The sequence below is a fragment of the Eleutherodactylus coqui genome, chromosome 9, assembly GCF_035609145.1.
Source record: "Eleutherodactylus coqui strain aEleCoq1 chromosome 9, aEleCoq1.hap1, whole genome shotgun sequence".
In the NCBI taxonomy this organism is placed as follows: domain Eukaryota; kingdom Metazoa; phylum Chordata; class Amphibia; order Anura; family Eleutherodactylidae; genus Eleutherodactylus; species Eleutherodactylus coqui.
The window spans coordinates 146200560-146227117 of record NC_089845.1 but is presented as its reverse complement, the minus strand read 5'-3'; the positions used below and the strand labels follow the sequence as shown (position 1 = coordinate 146227117).

The window sequence follows — 26558 nt, the reverse complement described above, 5'->3', positions numbered from 1 at the left end:
GTTAAATCACATTGTTACAAATAAAAAGTTATAAATACAGAAATATCTACAATAAGAGAAATATTGATCATGGATTAGAAAAAAAAGGATATAGATAGATATGAGATAGATAGATAGATCGAGAGATATGAGATAGATATGAGATAGATATGAGAGAGATATGAGAGAGATATGAGAGAGATATGAGAGAGATATGAGAGAGATATGAGAGAGATATGAGAGAGAGATGAGAGAGATATGAGAGAGATATGAGAGAGATATGAGAGAGATATGAGAGAGAGATGGATATGAGAGAGAGATGGATATGAGAGAGAGAGATGGATATGAGAGAGAGATGGATATGAGAGAGAGATGGATATGAGAGAGAGATGGATATGAGAGAGAGAGAGATGAGAGAGAGAGAGATAGAGAGATAGATGAGAGAGAGAGAGAGAGAGAGATAGATGAGAGAGATGAGAGATAGAGAGATAGATGAGAGAGAGAGAGATAGAGAGATAGATGAGAGAGAGAGAGATAGAGAGAGAGAGAGAGAGAGAGATAGAGAGATAGATGAGAGAGAGAGAGAGAGAGAGAGAGATGAGAGAGATGAGAGATAGAGAGATAGATGAGAGAGAGAGAGATAGAGAGATAGATGAGAGAGAGAGAGATAGAGAGAGAGAGAGAGATAGAGAGATAGATGAGAGAGAGAGAGAGAGAGAGAGAGAGAGAGAGAGAGAGAGAGAGAGAGAGAGAGATAGATAGATAGATAGATAGATAGATAGATAGATAGATAGATAGATAGATAGATAGATAGATAGGGGCTATAGATAGATAGATATATATTAGATATATATTAGATAGATATATATGAGCTAGATAGATATGAGATAGATATATAGATAGATAGGAGATAGATAGATATGAGAGAGAGAGAGAGAGAGAGAGAGAGAGAGAGAGAGAGAGATATTAGATAGATATTAGATAGATAGATAGATAGATATTAGATATATATATATATATATATATATATATTCATTAGATAGATATGAGATAGATATTAGATAAATAGATATTAGATATTATGGATATGATATAGATATGATTTAGATATGATAGATATTAGATGTGATGTAGATATGAATAGTTAGATATGGATAGATAGATAGATAGATATGAGATAGATATGAGATAGATATGAGATAGATATGGGATAGATAGATAGATATGGGATAGATAGATAGATATGGGATAGATAGATAGATATGGGATAGATAGATAGATATGGGATAGATAGATAGATATGGGATAGATAGATAGATATGGGATAGATAGATAGATATGGGATAGATAGATAGATAGATACAAGATAGATAGATAGATAGATAGATAGATAGATAGATAGATAGATAGATAGATAGATAGATAGATAGATAGATAGATAGATAGATAGAATCTAATTTCCACATACAAGTTATCAGGTAATATGTAAATGTGCCACCTGTATAAGATTAGGCAGAAAAAAAAAAAATCACATTTTCATAATGTCTCGGTTCAGAGTTTAAAATTCCAAATTATTTTGCAATGGAGCCTTGCAAATATAACTATGAAAAGCAAATCAATAAAATGTCTATTCCTATCTATTCACTGGGGACCTCAGCTGCACAGCCGCACAAAAATCGATGCAACAAATTATTACGATTTCCAGCCACCCACTAGAAGCCTCGGACAAGTATTTTACATGGAGCAGGTCTGTGCTAGGAATCTGGCCTCGCTCTCTGCTACATGTGCCGGACTGCTCATTAGGAATGCAGTGCAACTTACAGAAAAAAAACATGTAATAAAATGGGAACTTCTGTAAATGTCACAAGAACTCAATCTCTAATATTAATTTACAAGCAGAAAAGAAGAAAAAATATTTAGTTTGTTCCTATTTTTCTTTTAGAAATGGTACCATGATGTCCACGGACAGGTCAATGCTACATGGGGTTACTCATTATCACTTGTTTTAGGAACAATTTCATGATAGATTGTTAAGAAAACTTAAAAAATAAAGGATCCTGTACCCAAATCCACTGCAGTGCTGAACATACTGAATGCATCGTATTACATACATGACCCACTACAGGGCTGAAGAATGATGGAACATACAAAAAGGTATGCCACCATCCCCACAGCAGGGGGTGAGCTTCAAATACTTTGCAGATACTGAAAAGAATAGCCGCACGGCTTAGGTTTAAGTGTTCTACAAAACGCATGACCTAGGTTGTATTCACTCGACCAACACTACCTGTTGCACAACAACACCCCCACCCCCCAACATGTTACGGCTACATAAGGCGTCGCTCCTTCCTTGCAATTAAATGAAACAAAATCTAATCTGCACCTATAGCTGAAATGCAGAACTTCCAGGTCAGTTCTGGAGCTTGCGGAAACTTTTGTAGTATTTTAGCAAGGTATCCGGTTATTTTTCAGTATGAACATATAAAAAAAAAAGGGGAAGGGGGTGAACCAAAAAAAAAGTCTGCAAAAATGTTTAAAATCCAGGAGTAGTCTTCTACCGAGAGGATTCCATTAAAGTGGTGGCAGCACAGAGACATATGAATCTGACAAGTGATTGTGACAGCTTTTTACATCAGGAAACAAAAGCAGAACAGCCAAAATTCAAACACTGTGTCAGTCACGGGGATTTCATGGGCCCAAATAAAATTTACCTGAAATTACATATGCAGCAGAGCCGAGCCTGTCATTTGGTGATCCCACAGCATGTCATCTGTGGTGTTTTTTTTTTCTCATAGAACGGCAGGTAAGTTACATTAGCTTAGCTCAGGGGGCTATTAAATGCACCACCAGTCCAGATCCAAAGGGTTAAATGGCGAGCAATGATTTTCAACATCTGTAAAGTACTGATTCCAGAAATAAGGAATTAACTCATTGCTGTCTACTCTGCGAGCGCTCGTACGTTGTAGTTTTGGATAAGAATACTTATTCATACATCTAAATAAGAAGAACTGGAATTGGCTCTAAGTACTCGACGAAGCCACCCAGCAGCGAGCCAGAGGCCTTTTAGCCTGTTTGCAAAGTCCTGGCTAATGATACTATTCGGTGTGCGTTATTCTTTGCAGTCCTCCTTAAATATGGTAACAGGAAAGCAACGTAATCAGAACATTCAAGTATAATTTGGTACCATCTTGCTTCAAATCAGCTACTTTGACAAAGACGAGGAAACAACAAGAGCCATATGTAACCTTTGTACTCTCCAGCATTGGAAAATTAAGACCTTCACCCCCACCTCTCTGCCATTTGTAGACTTCTAAAAAGAATGCTGACACCTTCTACTCTACGGTCCTCCGACATACGGGAATACAATCCCTACGATTGTGTACAGAAAAGAAGAAAACTATATATATATATATTATATATATATACATACACACACACACATATACACACATATATATTAAATACACACATAAAAGACGCAATAGCGGTACAGCGACATACACAAGTCATTGCAAGCGCAGAATGTCTCGGGGATGCCGTCTACTTTAGGAGGTGATGAGTAGTCACTCACTTGTATTCACTATTTTCTTGTTCGGAAGCTACGAGGTGTTCTTTAAGGGTCTTCAGGTCTGTCTGGGATTTTCTGCTAGTCTGTTCCTGGCGAACGGTTTCAGCTATTTGCTCACTTAGCTGCTCTTGAGTTGCTTTCAAGCTGGATTCTAGGAGAAGAAGTTTTTCTTCTTGACTGGCAAGTTCTTGGGCTAAAAGATACCAAAAAAAATGTCAATCTGCTGTAGACACAGAAAACAAATATAAAACCATCTCGTTCTTTAAGCTTTACTTTTTCCTTCAATCTAAATAATAAAAAAGAACACATTTGAAGACTTTTACTACTCCTATAAAAAAAAAAGGAAACATGCACTTCTCCATATGTAACTGTGTTTAACTATTCGCCTGCCACCCAATCTGACCGCCCGTTAATAGCAACATTACAGATTAAATACATTCATTGGGGAAAGAAATAAAATAAATAAGATATAGTACGGTTCGCTCTCGAATCCGAAAAATAAAGCGCAGCGCACATTTATTTGATTATTCAGTGACTAGCAGCACTATAAATGTATTACTATGTTGCTCTAAAGCATTCTAAGTGATTTCAAGGTCAACCAATAGATGGCGCTCTGCTACCAGATCAAGAATGAATAAAAGGAGACACTAGTAGGGCTTTTTTTTTTTTTTTTTTTGCTGGAAAAAAATAAGCGATTTTAAGACAAAGACATTTCCCTTTGTTCTTTGTTGACCGCAGTCCAAAATGATATGTGAAGACAATTTGAATAAAATACTTTCTGTCCATCAAAAAACAAATATTGGCTGTTCCTTCGAGAAAGGTGGCTTAATTAAAAATCGCAAATACAAATAAAACAGCAAATACTTTTATATGAGTGTATAAATATATATATACACACACACAAACACATATATACACACACATACATATATACATACATTTACGCACAAAAATATAAAAATAGCATAAAATGCATGTAAAACAAAGGTTTCTAAAAAAAAAAATACACCATATACGCATCTACTTTTTACACTTACACACTGTTACTGTATTACAAATGACAATTAATTGCAATTGCAAGAAATATGAAGAATGAAGTGTAGCATCGCCGGACTAACATGCAGTAGGAATGTGCTAAACACTTTGATATTGATCCAAAAAAGCCTTGCACTTCTTTTTTCCTCAACTTGCCCGAAGGCGTGAGACAAGCATCTTAACTCAGTGAATTATCATCATCTGTCTTGCAAAAGGTGGATATCATATAGCTAGATATCTCCAACATTTGCTGGTGAACAGTAGCACACTCTATGTATCTTCAAGACTTATCATGTGGCATCCCCAATCACACGAGGGTTTAGATGTATACCAACAGCATCGGTGGAGATTGCAAAAACTTTTGTTCGACCCTTATACCGCACGCCATGTTAGACAGAATCAGGATTTGCTCTGCTAAATCGCATATTAATAAAAGTTGTATCAATGGGCGCACAAAAAGGTTACTATACCCCCTGCAAAGAAAAGTAGAAATTTGGGATTGGCAAAAAAAAAAAATGAGATTATTCCTTAATTTTTTTATTTTTTTTTGCAGGGACAAGAAACTAAAAATCAATATCTGTGAGTACTAAGATTGGCCGGATATTTTTCAGGGAAATGTAAGAAAACGAATGTATTTCCTACCAATTTATCACCTCAGTTGACAATTATGCGCTGGACTGTCAGAATTAATTAATCAGCTCAATTATCTTAATTCCTTAATCATTAAACCTGTTTATTTCCACAATTAGCATATGACAATGGTGACATTTAATATATGCACCAACGGAGCAGTGCGTCATTTGTTCACGTTACTGCTCAATTAACGGCCTATATGCATATTGGCACGAAGAGCCTCTGCAGCAGGTCCCTCACGTGCTGCTGAAAAGAAAAACATTAAAAAAAATCTGTGTAGTCAAGCCATACCCACCCAAAAAAGTATAGGTCAAATTTAAAGTGTGTGTGTGTGTGTGTGTATATATATATATATATATATATATATATATATATATATATATATATATATATATAAATATATATATATACACACACACATATAAAATGTATGTATATATATGTATTATAAAATGTGTAGTGTGTGTAATTATAAATATATAAAATGAGGCCTGATACCGTGCAGATGGTGTTGCACAAACCGTCTAGTGTTGGGCATTAAAGGGTTAAGTTCCCAGTACATCTGCATCTCTTTGAGCAAATGAGTGGAACGTTTAATAATTTCAACACGTGTTGAAATACGGACGCAATCTAATGAACAACTTCAAGTGAGACTCCTTTCAAAATCTAAGATAAACCCTCCAGGCTGTAAAACAAAATCTCACTAAGGGGGAAAGGGGAGAGGGGGGGGAGAGTGCTGCCATTACCCAATAAAGGAAATGTAATCACACAGTAAATCAGCTTTTTTTTTCTCCCTCCACCACTAAAGCAATGTTTTTGGCTTTGTAAGTGTCAAGCCTCGAATGTTTTAGATGAGGCAACATTCTGTTCCCTTTCCCAGGTGTGTATCAGCTTATGGAGGAAACATCCAGCTCCATACCTTAAAAAAAAAGCAATCTCTTTTCCTGGATTTCACAACAGGATATTATAGAGGCGTAGGTATAAGAGGCATAAGTGTGCGGGGCTGAATTAGGGAAATTAGACTGTACTCCGGCCAAACTCCATTTACCAGATAGTGATAGAAGGCCAGAGCATGTGGTGTGCAGGATAGGGGCAGGGGGAAAGAAAAAGGCATCTACTGCCCTTTAAGAAGAATTCCTTTAAGACGATCCTGCGGCTGAGATATGTATCAATATCCGCTTATTACATTGTATCTCTATATACAAACCAGCTACATATATACAGCAGGCATTTTTATTTACCATTCCGGCCATAATTCAAAACACAAAGTCTAGCACACATGAAAAGCATCTACGGGGTCCCCAAACCCCCGATCACACACACCGACATTTATATTTACAAGTCAACCAGGTTTTAAAAAAAACTACGGAATCTGAAGAGCGAATGGCGACCGTTTCTAAGGGAATGTTCACACAAACGACTTTTCTGTCCGTTTTTCTGGCCATAAAAATCTGACCAAGTCAGACAAAAATATTGCAAATAGTTAAAGTCACACCTGCGATTTTTTTTTAAACGGACAGCCAGAGCGAGGAAAAAAAAAAAAAAGAAAAATCACAGCGTGTCCCATTTTGTTGCAATTTTCGGTCTATGGGTGTGTTTAGAGGAGCAGATTGCGCAAGCTTGCTGGGATTGCCATCCTTTTTTAACATCGCATGCAACCAAGAAAACGTTAAAAGAGAAAAAAAAAAATTGTGTATCAGGAAGTGTGAAGAGTTCATAATGCCTTTTTTTTTTGTTGTTGCTTGTTTTTTAAATATGTGTAAAAATTGGATGCACAACTGATGAAAAGAAAAAAAATCTGACAAATGTCATAAATGTCCCAAGAAAATCAGTCCGATTTTGCAGGACTGGATAAAAAAAAACAAAAAAAAAAAAACGCCTGTGTGAATGTACTCTAAAATGTGTAACGATTCACCATTCCAAAAAAAAATAAATAAATATATATATATAATATAAATTTCGAGACAAATAAAATCCCTTCCTAACACACAATCCAGATACTTACATGTAGGTCGCATTCAGACCGTGTTTTGCGGGCCGTATAAATCTATTGACATGGCCATATTTTGCACTGCCGTTGAAAAAAAAACAAAAAAAACCTAATTTTTGTGTGTTTGCCTTCATATTACTATTATTTTCTACCGGGCAAATAACGATCTGCATTTGCCCAGTGGAAAATAAGAGTACGGGGGGCAAAAAAAAAACACCGTCGCCTGGAGCACGCCTGTAATACGCATCCGTATTACGCACGAGTTACGAAACGCGTGGCCTTGTACGGCAGTAGCAGAGCCGAATTTGTGTTTCACAGAGGCTTACCCGATACTATTGTATCCACATACGAATCAGCTTTGCTACATTTGTTCGGGATATTTATGTGTGTATATGTATATAACATATGTCCAATAAAATACACCAGCGGTGCAAAAATAAACCAAATCGGAAAATAAACACATTTTTGTAGTACTGTATGAAGGGTATTTCCGGAAAACGCAAAAAAAAAAAAAATCCCATTCAGGTAAAAAGTGGGGTGTAAATGCATGTGCAGGTTGGGAAGGGTTAAAGGAGTGTACGTTTACCTATGCCCTGGTCTTGAGCTCTAGTTGATCCCAGGCCAGAGGCACTAGCAGCTGCATGCTTTATTTACAATCCCTTTGGCAGACTTACAACTGCCCCGAGCTATAACATAGTGTACCTAATGTTCAAACTGGCAGGTAATCTCATGTCAAACATACCTCTTTGATTTAAAGTGATCAATAGATTCTTGTAAAGTGGTAATTTCTCTGATGTTTCCACCTTGCCTTTTTTTTTTCGGTACAGGTGAATCACACACATATAAATGTGCCGACGATAAACTGCGCTCCTTGCTGCTGTACACCCCTCTATAAATACACATACTGTATATATATACACACTCACACAGTTTTCCGGTGAACGGCGATTTCGGATCAATACCCCGTGTAATACAATTATCTGCAATGATCTGGTTGTATTGAAAAAGAATTTGCAGCAGACCTCTAGGGGTTTTATCTAGAATCAAGTATCTGGCCAGTCTGTGAATAGGGAAGTGGAAAATGAAGGTGCTGACATTGTCTGTCTATAACATTCCCAATGACTTCATTAATATTTGACTAGAGGACATCGAGCCTTTTCGGCTTGTGCTTTTTTTTTTTTTTGTATTTACATGAACATTGTTTCCCATTGTCAGCGGCGCAAGAGGTTTTTTTTTTCTTTTTTTTTAAGCCACATCTATGAAGAAGCTGTTTGAATACAGAAATTTTTGGGCACGAGGATATATATTTTTAATGAATGGCGGAACGTATAAGAGCGATTAAGAACGTCCAGATGTGACGCACGTACGGCGGCGTCCGTATAGGCAAGGCTGATGTAGGACGATGTAATGCTCTTTACCATTCTATACGGAGGGGTTGAGCTGGAAACTTTAAAGTCGTCAGCTGTGATTAGATCCCGGTGTCATCCTGCCTAAGACTGTACGCAGGGAGAAGCGGCGAGGAAGCAATTGCAGTCATGTGACAGGCGCGGAGACAGGGCTGACAGCAAAGGTGTGCGGCTGGATCTCGTTGTGGGATTTCATTTCACGGCAGATCCGAAAGTATGACAGGCGGGGAGAGTTATTTACTGTGAATTAACAGTCTTTGTGGCGATGGAGAAAACGCGCCATTTGAAGGCAGATATAAGCGCCCCGTATCTTACACAACAACTTGTGAAAAGGGTTTGGATTAAATGTTCGGCAATTGTTTTTCTTTTCCTTTAATGTTATCCAGATGTGCGAGAAATATCACTACTGTTTGTCGTGTGGGCAAAGCGACAGCGGGGGATCGGGCAAGGACGGCGGTCATTTTATGGGACTTTAGTTACTATCCGTATTATCATCTTTATTGCACATCCTTGTATAAGGCATGGAAATACAGACGGCATGCAGACTATGTAGATCTTAAGACACACGGCCTACTGAAACAGAGCTTGTTCTTTGATGTATACTGCTAGTAGCATGACGTAGGGGACCGGTGCTGTTTCTACCTGATCTGCAATGAACATATGTTTACATATACATACACTATCTATCTACACACACATATATATATATATATATATATATATACACATATATATATATATATATATATATATATATACACACACACACATATACATATATTTACACATATATATATATATATATATATATATATATACACACACACATACATACATACACACACACACATATACACGTGTTCTCATCCCTCATACAACTAATAATTTATATATATATGTATCTCCATCCCTCATGTAGTATAGCTGTCTATATAGACATCTATACCGAATGGATGGATAGTTTTCCATAACCCTTGAGGAAGGTGGATTAACCCCTGCAAAAATATCACTAAAAACTGTGCAGCTTATGTGGATATATACAACGGAACAGCAGAGTTGAATTTGTCATGTAACTGTTTCATTGTTGCATCACTAGAAGTTACAGAGTGAAGCCACTTTCAGACTTGCATATGTTGGCTCTATATTTGGCCCGTGTTTTGCAGACCGTAATACGGAGATGATGTAAATCCTCGGTCTTATTTGTCACGGCTGTTTTTTATTTAAACGCAGCATGACCCACTTTTCCTGCATTTGCCTTCCTATTGCTATTCTTCTCTATTGAGTAAATACAGATCAGTAGAAAATCAAAAAAAATATGGAGGCAAACACTGACGACGTACTGAGGACATACGGCTGCGATGCCCTCTGTAACCCGTCTAGATTACGGATCCAGGGATTATTCTGACTGCCTTTATAAAGTCGGGAAGCATTTTGTTTTTTTTCCCCCAAAAGGGCTAAATCGGCTTCTGCCCCATTTTTTTTTTTTTGCCTTCCTCTGGAGCAACAAGGGCGGATGGAAACAGGCTGAACTGGATGGACATGGTCTCCTTTCAACCTAATATACTATGTTACAGACATGTTACAATATGCTGGTGTGTAGCTGAGGCTATCCAGCTGCTACAGATGCCACCGCACCACATATCATCACCATTTTATCATTGTTTTTGCTTCCGTATTTGGCGTCATGGGTTTAACTTTCTACGGGGCAAATACTGACCCGTAATCGCAATGTGCAAAAACGGACAAATATAAGTCACACTGCGGTTTTATAAAAGCACAGCCGCAAAAAAATACGGCCATGTGCCTAAATCCATAGATTGACATCAGCTCCATATTACAGTCTGCAAAACACGGATCAAAAAGAGAGTAAAAATCCGCTCGCCTGATAGTGACCTCAGGCCGACTGCAGACGATACATCCGTATTACGGATGACGTTACAACTGTACGCCGTCGGCACTTCTTCACTATTTGCCTCCGCATGGTTTCTATGTTCTATACTGATCTAGATTTGGCCAAGAGAAAATAAAAGCAGCATGGAGCAAAAAAAAATAACAAAAAACATAAAAAATAGCACATGCTGTGTTTTTAAAAAGCAGCAATGAAAAGTCCAGCCGTGAGAATAGAGCCAGAGATTTCCATCAGCTCCGTATTACAGTCCCCATGGCTTAAGATGTGTTCACACAAGGCTCTCTGTGACTGCTCCCTCCATCTGCAAAGGGGGAAGCTTGCAGAACTCCATGCACAATGCCGCAGAAGCAACCGCAGCGAGGTGCATGGAACGGATTATCAGGTCTTCAGCAAACCTTGTGTGCACATAAGATGAAGGAGGTTTCTCTGCGGTCTCATGGAAAACCACAGATAAGAAACACATTGTGATATCGGAAGGAGCTGTGCCAAATGACAACCTCAGCTCCACTGGATCTGTAAAAAAATACGCTCTATCTGGAGTCCGTACGCCTTTCTATTTTTTTTTTTCCCCGGCACTTATTTATGGGCTGTAGTAGCGCACGTCTGTACAGTGGTGTCATTCATGTCTAGATGAAGAGCATAGGCAAGAGGCAGAGAGCGCCTCCTGTATGTGAACCTGCGCCTCACATGCAGCGTTTGTCACCGGCTGCTGCTAATAACTTCTAGCCCCCTCAGCCGCTCATGATCATATATAATGGGAATCACACTTTGAGTGACAAGCCAGGGCACGGAAATCTGCTAACTCCCACTGTAGGATAAAACAAAAGGAAGATCAATCTCAGAGGAGCTTGCATGGGGTTTTGTTTTTTTTCCCACTCTCTTCTTCAGAACCAAAACTATTTTGATTTTCCTTCTTCGATTGTTTTAGTCACTTCTGGCAAACGGTAAAATAATGATGATAAACAGTTATGAATGCTGCAAAAAAAAAATTAAATAAATAGGAACCATGAATCACTCCGTAATGGGATCTTTCTGTGGAGCGTTTGTCTGGCTAAAACAAAAAAAAAAAAAAAACACAACAAGAAAAAAAAAAAAAATCTGGAATGGATCATTTTACGAAAAAAGATGAAGGAACGAGGCGACGGTTTCTTTAATAAACGTACCCTTAAAATTATAGGAATGGGGTTAATTGCTAAATGTGGAACTGGGAAAGGAATCGCTGTTCTCCCGAGTTTTATGTAAATGTAACATCACATCCGGGCCGGCCGCACAATGCAGTCCAGGTGATAAAGGACAATAAGGCTTCTATCCGGCAGCCATCGGGGCTGGGGTCTGGGGTGTGCACACTGAGCATGGGAACACTTTTGCACACAGAAGGTGTAAGCTTTATTGGATGTGACCTTGCACAGAGAGCAGCGGCGATCAGCGTCCCCTTCAGCGACGTTACCTGTCCCCCTGTACAGCTGATGCGCATCTTGTAGCTCTCCGCCGAGGTCCTTTATCTCGGCTCTCAGTACACGGCTCTCCTTCTCCTTTTGATTCGTTTTTTTCTCAGCGTCCTGGATTCTCTCTTCCAATTTCTTGACCAAGCTGTCAAGGTGCTTTGCCTCCGTCGCCTTTTCTTTGATACCTTTCCTTGCCTGCAGGAGATCGGCTTCCGATTTTCGCAGAAGGTCATCTCTTTTGCTTATTGCCTGGAAAGATGAAACATACAAAAAAATAAATTAAAAAAAATAGGAAACTGCCGCTACTGCCGGTAAAATAATCCACATGTATGGGTGCAAAGCACAGAAAACAGCTCTCACTTATAGCGGGGGGCTTAGAAGAAAAAAACCGCCCCACCGGGGAAAATGCAAAATTGCCGTAGTTGCATTTTAATAATTTCATCTCTATATAACGAAAGAACCGAAGTGACTTGTGCGCAGCGTTCTGCGCTTTGTGAAATCCGTCATTTAGCACTTCGGTAGCACATTTATTTCTATGTACGATGGTCAGGAAGAAACTTCTTAGGGCTTTGCTAAGCTTCCACATTACATGGGCTTGTGTCTATTTGCATGTTGGACGGTAGCGTGGGGAGGTCGGCCGCCCGCATAAAGGACATGTAAATCTGCATGCAGATAACACCCTGGCTTGGGCGGATATGGCTCATATAACGGAGCACACATGGTCTTCTAACACTGTAGTACATTTCCAGCTTCCGATCGTTCCCCTGGGGCTATGGGGAGGAGGAGGAGGCCGAGGGACGGTTTATTTATTTCTGCATGTACTGGCAGGTGCCACAGTGGATGCAGTAAGTCCACTCGTCTTTAGGGAGGCATAATGGGAATCTTTATTCATAGGGCGCCGGCATATTGTGTAGCGCCGTACAGGTCAGGGTGACATGGATAGACAGAAGCAGGCAATACATAGCAACTAATGGAGAATGCAAACAAGAGCTTACAATCTAGGAGGGGAAAAGAATGCCAGATTATATACCCCTACCTGACAAAATAACCAAACTTCTTCTGCAGCCTCAGTCCCCAATATTAGCTCAGTAGGACATGTTAAATATTACACATCACTAATGTATGTTGGGTTTACATGTAGGCGGCTTCGGACGCACTCATTTTTCAGTGTATTTAAAAAAAACAAAAACATTTTGTGTGTTTCTTGTGGCTTTTTTGAAATGTAGTTACATGTGTAACATACGTTCCTTTCCAGCGCTTCTTCTATAGGGAAGCCTATTGGAAAAATGCTAGAAAAAAAGCCAATCCCAATTTGCGTTTTGATATCCGGATCGCTATTATTTTCTATGAAGGCAAATACAGATCAGTATTTGCTCAGTGGAAAATAAAATACACGCAGGCAAATACAGACCAAACACTGCTGAAGTACTAATCACATACTGCTGTAACGTCATCCGCAATACGGCAGTGTTAGCCATCTGTATTAGCAACGTTTTACAACACGCTCGTCCAAAACCGGCCTTAAAGGGGTTGTCCGGATTTGGAAAAAAGAATAAAAATGGTCCAAATTTCTTTCTCAGCTCCAGGCTCCACTCTATTCGCTAGATTAAGAATGAGGTGCAGTACCGGATGCAACCTGTGGACAGGTGTGGTGCCATTTCTGGGGAGAAAAAAAAGCAGATCACCTTTTTCAGCAACAGAAAACCCCTTTAGGGGCATTTTCACATGTAAAAGAATTTTCAGCTGAGCAGAAAAATCCGCACTACATTTTGCATGCCAACATGCGGATTTTAACACGGATTTGAAAACCGCTTTATTCTGCAGGCAATTCCACATCAAAATCCACATTTAGACATGCGGATCTCAGTGCAGCTTTTGACAGCGGAGTATTCTGTAGCATCTAGTGGAATTCTATTTCTGCAGGCAGAGTTGTGTCATCCACATAACGGAAATTGTTGATGTTTCTTCCACCTATTTTCACCCCGATTTCCAATTGATACATTGCTACAAACTCAACTTCACTAGACTTCAATTCCACTCTAAACTGGCTGATGTCACATCCCTGGTTCCAACTGCCCATACTCTCCTCCGTTTCAGTTTCGGACCAACCGAGACATGTTACAGGAAGCGGCGATGAGGTTTAGCTCGTCGCCCTCAGCAGACTAATCATTGGTTGGCATTTCCGCCACAACAAGTCAGAGATTGGTCTGATCTGAGGTGGGGGAGAAGTGGAGAGCGACTATAATGATGCCTTCTGTAGAAGACTTATTTTATATTCTACATTACATCAATTACAACATGGGGGGGGGGTGTAAATAATATTATGGGCGGTCCTTACATTTACCATTGCTTAATGAGATAGATTTATGCATAAACTTTCATTCACCGTTTGCAACAAAAAGTACATAGCGAAAAAAACAAAAACATGCAAGTGCTTTGGAGAAAGTCATCAACAAGGAGATAACAATCCGCAGCAGCTACATTTCCAGCTCGCTTCGGTAATTACTCAAATACATTTTTTTTTTCTCCTACTTGCCAAGTTGAATGCAGAACAAGTAAAAATTTCATTTTAGGAATCACTCGAAATGTTTTCTTTTTAATTCTTTTCTCCGGGCTGTAATTAGTTTAATCTGGTTTGCTTTATTGTAATATTTCATTGGCGTAGGTTTCAAATCAATTAATATTTTGTACTCATCATGACTGACTGGTATTTATTGGCTTGTTGCCACACCTTGATTCTCTATCACATTCAATCACGGCTCTTTTAATCTGAATATTTAGTACTCTTTCATGTCTTAATTACAGCAAATTGCACACAGTTGGCACCATTTCTTGAAATTAATCCCAGAGTACTTTGTTTCTGTCAAGCAGTCAAAGCCCCGGAGAATAATAGTAAATGTTATTGCAGATCTAAATTTAAACGACTGTCTATGTATTTAACACAAGCCTTTAATTATTCGTGAAATTCGTTTTTTTCGGTTCAAATGTTAAACATCCTTCATTGAAGAAGTTAAATCGCTGCAGACAGCAAATAAAATAAGTATATATTTTGCTCCGGTATAAAATATTAATGCAATTAGGCTTTGTCACCGTCGCCTCTGCGCCATTATCACAATCACCGTTATTATTGTTGTGCTACTTTAACGGTTATTTAGGTCAAACATACGGAGGAGTTTCTGCTTTGCGACACAGTTTATAAAGCCGCATTTAGACTTCGATAAGACTCCCGGTTACCTTGCAAACATATTGATAATTCCGCACGGCGTATAAAAAAAACTAAATATCCACAACACTCATCAGAGCTGCTGCACCTCTTCTGCAAACACCCATAAATTAGTAAGCAATTTGATCAAAGGGACAGAGAATGAAACTAAGGCTACTTGTACGCAAGTAGAGATGAGCGAGCATACTCGATAAGGCAAACTACTCGAGCGAGTAGTGCCTTATGCGAGTACCTGCCCGCTCGTCTCTAAAGATTCGGGTGCCGGCAAGGGGTGACAGGTGAGTTGCAGCGGTGAGCAGGTGGGAGCGGGGAAGGAGAGAGGGAGAGAGAGATCTCCCCCCCCCCCCCCCCGCCGGCACCCGAATCTTTAGAGACGAGCAGGCAGGTACTCGAATAAGGCACTACTCGCTCGAGTAGTTTGCCTTATCGAGTATGCTCGCTCATCTCTATACGCAAGCGATTTAAAAGTGCGCCCGAAAACTTCGCGCGCAACTCACATTGGAGAGCCCTCGGACATCCCCTCCATGTGCTGACCACCACACATTGACATGTGCTATCCTCGCCCAAAAATCGGACATGCTGCTGTAAAAAGCTACTTATAGTTATTATGTAGATACTATAGCAAATATACCAAGACTTTATAGTATCTATATAGTAAGTAGAAGTAGCCTTATAGTATGGTATTCATAGTAACACCATAAACTTGCTACAAAATTCTGCGCACCTCGCTCCCAGGGTGAAAATAATGATGGTCACATGACCGGCTGACATTCACTGAAGGACGGCCTGCACAGTCACGTCACGCTAGTGGCGCCGCTACTGCTGCCCTAAACTTTACCACTAGCAGCTGGTAGAGTCTAGGGTAGTGGCGCTGCTAGCGTAACATGACTGTTCTGTGCACTGTGACATGACTCGTGTCACAGTCCGCGGGCTGCAAGGATTTCCCTGCCGAATGTTGTGCAGGACTGTATTGGGGGTTACAAACCACCATTGGGGAAAAGAAGGGACTAGAGATGAGCGAGCGTACTGGGTTCGGGTGTTTTTGCACTCGAGCACCGCTTTTTCTGAGTAACTGACTACTCGGACGAAAAGATTTGGGGGGCGCCGGGGATGAGCGGGGGGTTGCAGAGGGGAGTGGGGGGGAGAGAGAGCTCCCCCCTGTTCCCCACTGCTACCTCCTGCTCCACCACGCCGCCCCCCGAATCTTTTCGTTCGAGTAGTTAGTTACTTGGAAAAAGCGGTGCTTGAGTGCAAAAACACCCAAACCGAGTACGCTCGCTCATCTCTAGAAGGGACATATTTTTGGGTAGGAATTAAGAGTGCTCATGTGTTTACTAGAGCTTTTCAATATCTTCCCGTAGCATGATCATCACAGGGGTGTCTTGCAAATGCAAATCCCCTTTCACATATAAAAATTTGAATGTTACTGGGAGGATAATGGAATCTTTTGGTCCCTTAAAGGTGTTGTCCATTTAAATGTATATGCCTAAATCCTGTGGTACAGACACCTCCGCTTCCACCTGGTTCTGACATCGTGTCACATGATATAGATCTTCTTCCCCTTTCTTGGTGTTGGTAATGCTCTTACAGGGGTCTGGCTGACAGGCTCATTTCAATAACTAAATCGGCCCTTGTCTCTGTTACGGTTAATGCAGACACACTGCAGTACCAGATACAACCACATGTTCCCTAGTTTGTTTCAGATAGTTTTCTTACTGTTAAAACACTTTTCTATTCATTGCACCAGTTAACAATTGACTTTTCCATTAGTGGCAGATTTTCCAGTCCTCCAGCATACTCAGCAGGGCGATTTTCGATATGCCTCATAACTTAAAGGCAACATGTCAATAGATTTTACCATAAGAAAGTCCTATTTCACCACACCTTCGGTAAACTCCACAGGTTAGCATTGTTGTAGTTAATAAAGTTTAATTAGGGGCCATGATGTATGCTAATTAAATACAAGGAGTGATTAGGGCGGACGCGATGCTGCCAAGTCACAAAGTCACGGCTAGTACATGGCAAACATTCCTGTATCATTTATAGCCATCTGACGTCGGCGCTAGCGACTTCTGGGAGCATGTGCAGTGAGCTGAGGTGTATACACCTTGGCTTACTAGGTATACCTAATTGGCTTCTGCTCTTGGTTTTTTTTGCCTTCCTCTGGATCAACACAGGAGGATAGACAGGCTGCACTAGATGGACATTGTCTTCATTCGGCCTAACGAACTATGCTACTATGTTACCTAGTGCTGATATCAGGCTAGGGCTGAGCAAACTGATGGATTAATCAAATTAATTTGATTAACGGGTGGCTGCTGTGTGATGGCAAATCAAATTAATTTGATTAATTGCCCAGCCCTACATCAGCAGCTGGAGGGAGTGCCAACAACACAGGAATGGGACAAAGACCATGACTGCATGGCTTGGCCGCACTGTGCCCGCCCCATTGACTACTTGTAGCTAGCATATACTGTGGCCCCCCAATTAGATTATTTTCCTAAAGAAATACTAACCTGACGGGTTCACCAAGGGCCGGCATGAAATAGTGTTAAAAAGTCCTATTTCCCCTTAGTTTAATATTTCAACGTTGTAGCAAAATGTGCCAGTGCTTGTCTGATGACAACAATATAGCGGATTTTCAGTCACCAGGATCTTAGGCTACATCCTGCATACCAGAGGTTGTGCCATTGAGCTGCAGTGAGAGCCGGCGATCAGGATGACTTCCAGGGGGCTCAGAGTTCCCAGGCTGCATTTCGTCCTACCCATTACACACTGAACAAGAGTGCATGACAGTTTTTTTTCCCATTTCCCGTGACCCACTTTTTTCTATCTTCATGTTTATTCTGAGCAGAGAGACAAGCGAGCTAAAAAAAAAAATACTAAGTCAACAGGTAGCACTGAGAAATTTCATGGAAACCACTAATAAATACAATTCCCTTCTCTAACTTTTAGCAGCACAGAGATTCTGGGCAGTGACATACAAATAAGAACTGAGTGAATCACCTTTTGCCTCCATCCACTTTACCGCCATCCCCTGAGCATATGCCTGCAGCTTAAACAGAACTTTTTAAATCCACAGCTTGAGCACCATGTGAACCCTGACTGAATGCAATTCTTGTGCAAACTAGCTGTCACATCCAGAAGACTCTGCTCTTTTTTTTTTTTTACGGAAGACAACGTTCTATGCCGATAATAAAGAGTTATTAATGTAAAATGTAGATAACGTAACAATGTATCAGTAATAATACAAGCACAGCTGCATGGAAGTGCATAATCCTTGGCCTGCTAACCCATCAGCAGACCACAGGCTGTAAAGTCAGGGCATCAGAAGCCTATAAATGCCGAACCGCCTCATGTACCCAGTCCCTTATAGGGAAGCTGTCAGGTCCCTAATTGTGCCCAGGGTGTGGACACTACGGTATAGTGACAGACACGCTGATGACAGGGGTTCTTCACACTAATCTGAAGTTTTTGAAAAGGTATGTTTGAAAGTTTGTAGCGAGCCGCAGAGATGAGTCCAGTGCAGGTAATTAATAATCATATATTCATATAATCACTGCTCACTCTGCCTCCTGTTGGTGATTAACAGGTCTCTCCATTTTACTCTGCAGATGAAAAGACCTGTCAATCAGTGGCAGGAGGAGGCAGGATGAACAGTGAATCTATCATTAATTAGGTGCCTGCGGACACAGAGCCACCCTTGTCAGGGTGATTGTCCTGATTTCAGGTAAGGTTCTTCTCACATTACAGTGTTAGGGTAGGTTTCCACCATTTCTCTCTTCAGTTTGGTCATTAACCCTTTTTTTTTTCCTATGTTAATGATCGAGTGTATATATTTGTCTATTTGGGACAACTATTACATGCAACCAAGACGAGGCGTTTGGCATCCAGCTCGGACGTAACAACTTGTGGCTACCAGCTGATCCCCGGCAGGTCCTCAGGTGGACAAGGGGTGACAATCATGAAGGGAGCTTCCATTATTACACATAATGCACACGATACATATTCCACTATTGGAGAATAATTAAAAAATCCTTGATACGTACCTCATCTTTTTGCACACCAACTTCCTTTAAATCCTTCAGTTCAGCTTCCAATCGGACTACAGTCTGTTCTAATCGAACGAGTTCAGCTTTGTGCTTCTGCTGGCTTGTCAGGATTTCCAGATGGAGGGAACGCAGGGTCTTTTCTAGCTCTTCAGTCTCATATGCATACTTTCTCTTCTGGTCAAGTGCTTTGCCAGCTTCGGCGTTTTGGCATTCAATAACTTGCCGGTAGTCCTCCACCTTCGCTGTCTTCTCACGGACTTTCATTCTTAAGTCCTCTAACTCCTGTATAGTACACAAAAGTGGCAATAAGTCGAGTACAACAGTTTTGACATGTAAATTATTACATCAAGAGCCTTTCACAGTACCATCTCAGGCAGCGGGTATTCAGTATTCTTACTGTTCTTTGATAGTTTGCTACAGGGCTCAGCAGTCACAACTGTTGTCCTGCATTACTGGGGTCTAGACAGATTTTTGGATATGACATCTCTGCATAAAATCAGCATGTCTTCCTCATACTTGTAGGATAACAACCCCTGCGGTACAGCAAGTATTGGACTCCCTGACCACATTAATGGGGTTTTCTGCCTGGACAACCCCTTCTATATGCTTTAGTAGAGAATATAGAGTAATAAAAGGGGTCAAGCTACTCTCCCTCTGGAGGACCCGGCCTGCATTACATAGAAGGTCCATTGATTTCAATGTGTATTATGTAACGTATGATTTAAGATTGACTGAAATAACAACTCTCTGGTGATCAGCTCATTGTCAGGGGACCCTCACAACCAGACAACCCATTTATCAGAGCATGCTGCTTAGAAGGAGCACTAGCTATGGTGTGTGTGCTATAAAGCGATTAGCTAGTGGCCCCACAGGGGAATAAGAATGAAGTGAGTGATTACAATCTATGTACATAACTGAAGGATCCACTGGTGTTCTAAAACTCCTTTTGCGCTGGCCACTTTCAGTATCTTGATGGCCACCAATCGATGATATAACAAGTCAACCGGTGCTCTTTTAAAGGGCCTTCAAACTCTACAGAAGACAACTGATTGGTAATAAAGATCTTCTATCCTCCATACATTTTCATTGTTGTCGGCCACACACCCCGTTTACACGGGGAGATCTGCTACCAACAATAATTTTTACGGCTTCAAAAAAGACACGGCTTTAAATCTCCTTCATAACCCACGGATCCACGGCACATCCTCAGTGATAGCTGCGGGTGTGCCACAGATCGGACGGCTTCCATTGACTTCGATGGAAGCCGTCCCTGTGGGATCCACAGTAAAAATGGAGCATGCTGCGATTTCTTCCCACGTGTGCGTTCTGCTCGCCGGAAGAAAATCACATCCCCATGCTTTAAATTGTCTTGTGGATGCTAATGCATCCCCATGGGCGGCAAGAAATTCGTGAACCTTAAGCTTTTAAGTCGGTTTACTTGGATCTTGCGGTATCCTAAATCCTGTGGATGTTTTGATGACAACTTTTGAAAGTTTTTTAATACTTTGCTACAATAAAGATATAGTTTCATGTCGTAGATCACTGGTGCCGGATGATCCACTTTCTCACCTGCTACCTAAATGTGTATGTCACACTTACAACAGCAAATTCCATTAATAAGAAGGCTAGCCCAAAAATATGGCCTATAGGGTCAGGTATGTGATTGAAGATAAGTCTGAGATCACATCCACAAAGCCAAAGGCCATCCTAAGTGCCGAAGGTGTCATCGTCTGGCATTCTAACTGCAAAGTTTGGAATAATCCCTCAACACGCTTCAAGTATTCTTGTGGTTGAATGGACAGACATCCAGAAGAGGAGTGAGGACTGTTCTAGCAGCAACGGGTCAGCTCTATATTAATGCCCACTTGTGTAATAAAATCAATAAGCACATATTGTCATGAAGTTACTTTGTGTCTTATCTGTCCCAAAACACATCAAGCCACTTCAGCATGATACTTAGTGCGTTATCCCTTTAAGCAGAGGGCGACTTCTTTAATAGTGAAACTTAAAAGGGGTTGTCTCGAGGAAGCAGTGAAATTTTTTTTTGCCCAGTCCCCCTTATTAAGCATACATTACTAATCACCCATGTAAATGACTTTTCTAGCCGGTTTCTACTTACAGTTCCAGCGTTTCAGCAACTTATAAAAAGTTTCCCCAAGATGGCCGCCGCCTCTTTTCCCGTCGCTTGCTGTAGCCCGACGTGCGCGCTCCCGAGACGCTACCAGCTGTGTCTCCCTGACAACCAGACGCCCCGCAGCCGCCGACCGGACCCCGGGATTGAACGCGGCCGACCAGTCACCCACCGCCAGGCAGCAGGTAACCGGCGCTAGGCCCCGGCTCCCCCGCGCTAGGCCCCGGCTCCCCAGCGCTACGCCCCGGCTCCCCAGCGGTAGGCTCCGGGGCCACAGCGGTAGGCTCCAGGGCCACAGCGGTAGGCTCCAGGGCCACAGCGGTAGGCTCCAGGGCCACAGCGGTAGGCTCCGGGGCCACAGCGGTAGGCTCCGGGGCCACAGCGGTAGGCTCCGGGGCCACAGCGGTAGGCTCCGGGGCCACAGTGGCAGTCCGTCACGCGTCACCCCCGTTAGTCCGTCACCCATCACTTACCTGGGCGGCTCTGCTGGGCGGCTCTGCTGGGCGGCTCAAGTTTCTGCACCTTCCTCAAAGAGAGGATGGTAGCAGAATGGCCGCTCCCTCGCGCTCCCGAGAAGATACAGCTCGTCTGCGCATGCGAAAAAGAGCTGTAGCGGCGAGCACACTGAAGCGGCTCGTGCTCAGAGCAGAAGACCGGACTGCGCAAGCGCGTCTAAAAAAGCAAGCCGCCAGCGAAATTAGACGGAACCATGGAGACGAGGATGCTAGCAACGGAGCAGGTAAGTGAATAACTTCTGTATGGCTCATTAATGCACGATGTATATTACAAAGTGCATTAATATGGCCATACAGAAGTGCTTAACCCCACTTGGTTTCACGAGACAACCCCTTTAAGAATCTCGATTACAGCTCACTGTGGATACTGTAGGTCTGATCTATATAAAAATGTAGCGCTCACTTTCTGGCACTCCTGTAGTTGTGAGGACTGTGCTTCATAATCTTCATTTGAGTGGCTGTGAGTTGACTTGAACTCCTCTGATTTAGAAGAAATGCCATTGATGTCGTTTTGGCTCTTCAAGATCTGAAAGGAAATAACAAAGAAAATTCTATTGTGTGATAAAATGAGATTACCCTAGTCATCTCACTATATGGAGTATATTGGTGTACAGCATTTATATACAGAAAGAAAAGGTCCTCTACATATTCAGGCTGCACCGGTGGTTATACTACATGTATAGTGTAGATTAAAGATAAAGGTACAGTCCGCTGGTGCAGCACCGAGTCATGGCTGACTCCTAGGGTGACGTCACATGGGGGCATTGTCTTGGCAGACTGTTTTTGTGGGGTGGTTTGCCACTGCATTCCCCAGATAGAATAAAAGGGTTAGCCATTCAGAGCAGGAAAATACTTCCCAGAGCTAGTCCGGTGCAGGGATGCAGTTATCCTAACCTCTGGAATGTTCCAACACCGGGTCAAGTACATAAAGCTCCCTCCACCTTTCCAGCGTCTATGAGGGGGGCTGACTGTTCGGCTTATTTCATGACTGATGCAGAGACAGAGAAGAGGGGCTGATAAGTTATTTAAATGAACCAAACAGCCAGCGCCCTGTAAGGGCATCGCCAATGCTGGAAAGGTGGGGGGAGCTCTATACCACCGCCAGAGGAGGAGGTGCGGGCACCAGTGGACTGCAGCGGATCAACAAAAACATGCGCCTTTAGTGGATAAGTGCTTAAACTTATATTATTTTTAATGGCATCTCTTCCATCCAGCGGTGGATTGAAGGAATCTTTAAAAAGGAGGCAGCAAAGTTTAAGTAGGGCATCTACAAAGTACTGGAGAGTTCTTCCTATCTTAAAAGGGAACGTATGACATTACACATACTGACCCATCTGCGGGAAGCAGGTTGTAGGGCAGGAGAAGTTATGCACATTGATCAGCTTTATGGGAAAATATACAGTGGAAATTGTAATTTATTGATGTAAATTCCCGCTTACGGTGAGCTGAAGAGTCTAGTGGGCGGTACTGCTCAGTGATTGACAGCCTTTCCTGTATACATATGTATACAGAGATTATACAAAGCCCCATCATAAGGTCACCCTCTACTTTCCTTCCTAGAAGAAAGCATTTACATTGTGTGTGGCGATCCCATGACTCACATCCAAACAAGTATGACTGTGTAGCCCGAGCTTATATACAACAGCTAGATGCCTATTTTAAAGAGCAACACGCAACAAGAAAAGGGTTAAAAAACTAATAATGACTACAGGAACAATAATGATGAAATTTTGATTCATGTAACAAAGTTCTGTACCTGTCTTTGGAGGACATCAATCTTTTCTTTTAACGTTCCCACCTGCTGTTCATACCGCTGGCACTGCTCTTTGTTCAATTTAGCATCGTCCTTAGAGGAATGCAACTCTCCAGTTAACTGGTCAATCAGGTGTTCAAAGGTTTCTACCTGGTCACTCTTTTCCTTATACTGACGTTGAAGAATCAATACTTCAGCTTCCAGGCTCTGAATTATTTCCTTTTTGTTCACAATCTAGCAAAAGTTTGAGAAAAAAAAAAAACCTGATATATCTTTCCAGCCTCCCATCCCCCGTTTGGCCATATTCTAATCAGACTGCTGAAATAATTAAACGACTTTATGTAGAATTAGAGTACTTGATAAGTTGATGGACAGTCAGCTTTTTTAGAATACTCAAATCAAGGCCAGGTCAGATCTTCTTATGTGTGATATGACAAATATGTTATAGTTTGTAATTTATGTAATTTAAGAGATTTTGCGAATTTCCAAGACCTTAAAAAAAATTTCAAGCTCAGAATTGGGTAAAAAAAAAAAAAAAAATATATATATATATTCCGTCCAACATTGGTGCTCCGATGCCTACTGTACAGAACCTGGAAGAAGCAGGCTGATGGTGACCACTAAGCCAATCACAGGCTTCGGCATTGATTCGTCCATGGCCATTGAAGCCTGTGATTGGCTGAGCAGTCACATGCACAATGAACAGCACATGACCAACATGGGCGGGACAGGGGAGGAGCTAAATGCCGGTACTTAGCTCCGCCGCAGTCTCGCCCCCTCCTATTGCAAATAGTGGAAAGGGGCGGGAGCTCAGTTCATGCTCCTGGCTCTTCCATCCTCCTCCCCCTGCAGACAAGGACACCATATATCGGCTCGGCGTGAAAACCAAGCCAATATACGGGCGTCTGAAATAGCCCTAAAGGACATTTCCACTTTTAAGTGCATCCTAGCAATACAGTTATCATCGTGCACTCATATCATACCATTCATAAATTCTGGTTTTTGCTAATCATCTCTACAAAAGGCAGCAAGTAATGTGCTCCCAATGGTGTGATCTTGTCCTGGGCTTTTGGGGTCCATCACTACAACCATGGAGGGTCTTTTTGGCGATCTGACTTTTTGTGAGTACACTTCTGCAACTCCCATTGATATCAATGAAGAGTAACCCACCCTCTTAGAGTACCGTGTACACAGTATGGTTGCAGTGTTTAGGAAAACCTCCATACCGAAAGGCTAAACAGCAAACTAGGTGATTAGCTTCCTATTTCAGAGGCATAAAAATTATTTTGACCATTAAGCTCTTTATTCATGTATCAATTATAGAAGCCGGGACACAGGTTTAATCCATCGGTATCCATCCTCAACCCAGGAAGACTGTTCTGTATACTTTCTGGTATGTCAGGCCTATGCTTTCGAGGGTGTGCGGGTGAAGATTCCTTTCTTTATATCTGGTGAAGCTGCCCAAGGCTCTACCACTTCTTTCATATTTACTACCACAAATCTTAACTGAAGCAATTCACCTTGGGAAGCTCTCCTTGGGCAGCAGATACCAAATATACCTAGACTTACCTTTAGATGGGCTTTATTTTGTTTACCGAATAGCAATTGATCGCTCTTGGAGGAAAACATTGGTTAGTAATCGACCTCAGGAAGATCAAGATCTCCTGGATTATGGTTAATGAGAAGTTGGTGGCCATTCCTTCTCACAGATTGTGAGGAACTTTTTGAGAGAACTTGGTCGTCTTGGCTTCATTAGTCCCACACCGTGCAGTTGCTGAACCTCTCAGCCAAAGCTCATAGTCTTCCACCGATTGCTTTGAACTCAACCTCTCCCACAGTTTCATCAGAGTTCTCAGTAGATAGAAATTATTACCAGTGGCTCATGTGAGCCCTCTCTTTGGACCATTTCCTCTTTCTCCAGTTTATTACCTCCCCCTCCCCTTTTTTTTGCTTTTCTGAGTCTGTTCTGTCTTAGCTCTATTTGAGGTCTTTTTGGGACCATTTTAATAGCCGCTTATTTTCTCAGTAATGCATACTGGTTTAATATGAGCAATTATCTTCTGTAGTTGATCAACATTTTGGGAGTCTATTTCCTACATATGCCCCAGCTAATTAGGAGTTGGTTTCCACACGTGGTCTCATAATATCTACTTTGCTGACTTCCTGAATTTTGATATTGTGTTCGTATTGTTTTGTTTTAAATCGAAAAACTAATAAAAATTCACGTAAAAGCCAAAAGACTAAACAGAAACAATTTGAGGAGGGCTTCTCCGAAAGCTGACAACTGCTTTAAACTGAAAAACAGAAGATAATAGTACATTGACTGACATTATTTTAGTAATGATATAGCATACGGTGACAAAAAGTAATCTTTTCTTCAGTGTTTAGTTATAAATATATAAAATTACAAAATAATATTTATATAATCATTTCCTTGACTGATTTTTAATACGAACGGTGACTCCATCACTTTGGCTTTTCCCTTAAGACTTCTCACAAAAAGCTGTTCAAAAACTCAGCACTGAAAATCGCTACTGTCGCTCTTACATTAAGAGGTTTTTTTTTTTATTCCCCCTACTTTAAAATGAGACATTCATAATACTTAATGAAGAAATAAAAAAGATTGTCATCACCGTGCGCTGCTACAGTTTGTTATGAATGGAAACGTTGTAACAATCGCGGCGGCGCTGCCCCTGAGCATTGCAAGAGTTATGTTGGGAAATGTGCCCAGATTTTGCTTTGCTGTGGATGTTTCTAATTTCTCCTGTCTTAATCAAGTTCTCAAATTAACACAATCATCTGATTGTTCCTTTACATAAAGTCTATCCCATAGACGGAGAGTTAATGATGCTCAGGCAAAAGCAATGCTAGAAATCCCAGCAGAACCCTAATTGATGAAATGAACTTTGACGACTGGGA

The 26558-nt window shown here is 41.3% G+C and overlaps 1 protein-coding gene across 1 annotated transcript in view; it reads right to left on the bottom strand.

Moving 5' to 3' along the window:
* LOC136578489 (polyamine-modulated factor 1-binding protein 1-like) overlaps positions 1–26558 on the bottom strand; it is a 372216-nt gene that overhangs the window by 263196 nt on the left and 82462 nt on the right. Inside the window, exons 9-13 of the mRNA XM_066578603.1 lie at positions 23643–23873; positions 22290–22412; positions 19238–19522; positions 11968–12214; positions 3551–3740 (exon numbers count right to left, since the gene is read on the bottom strand). Coding sequence (XP_066434700.1) covers positions 3551–3740; positions 11968–12214; positions 19238–19522; positions 22290–22412; positions 23643–23873 — 1076 coding nt within the window. The remainder of the gene's footprint in view (positions 1–3550; positions 3741–11967; positions 12215–19237; positions 19523–22289; positions 22413–23642; positions 23874–26558) is intronic.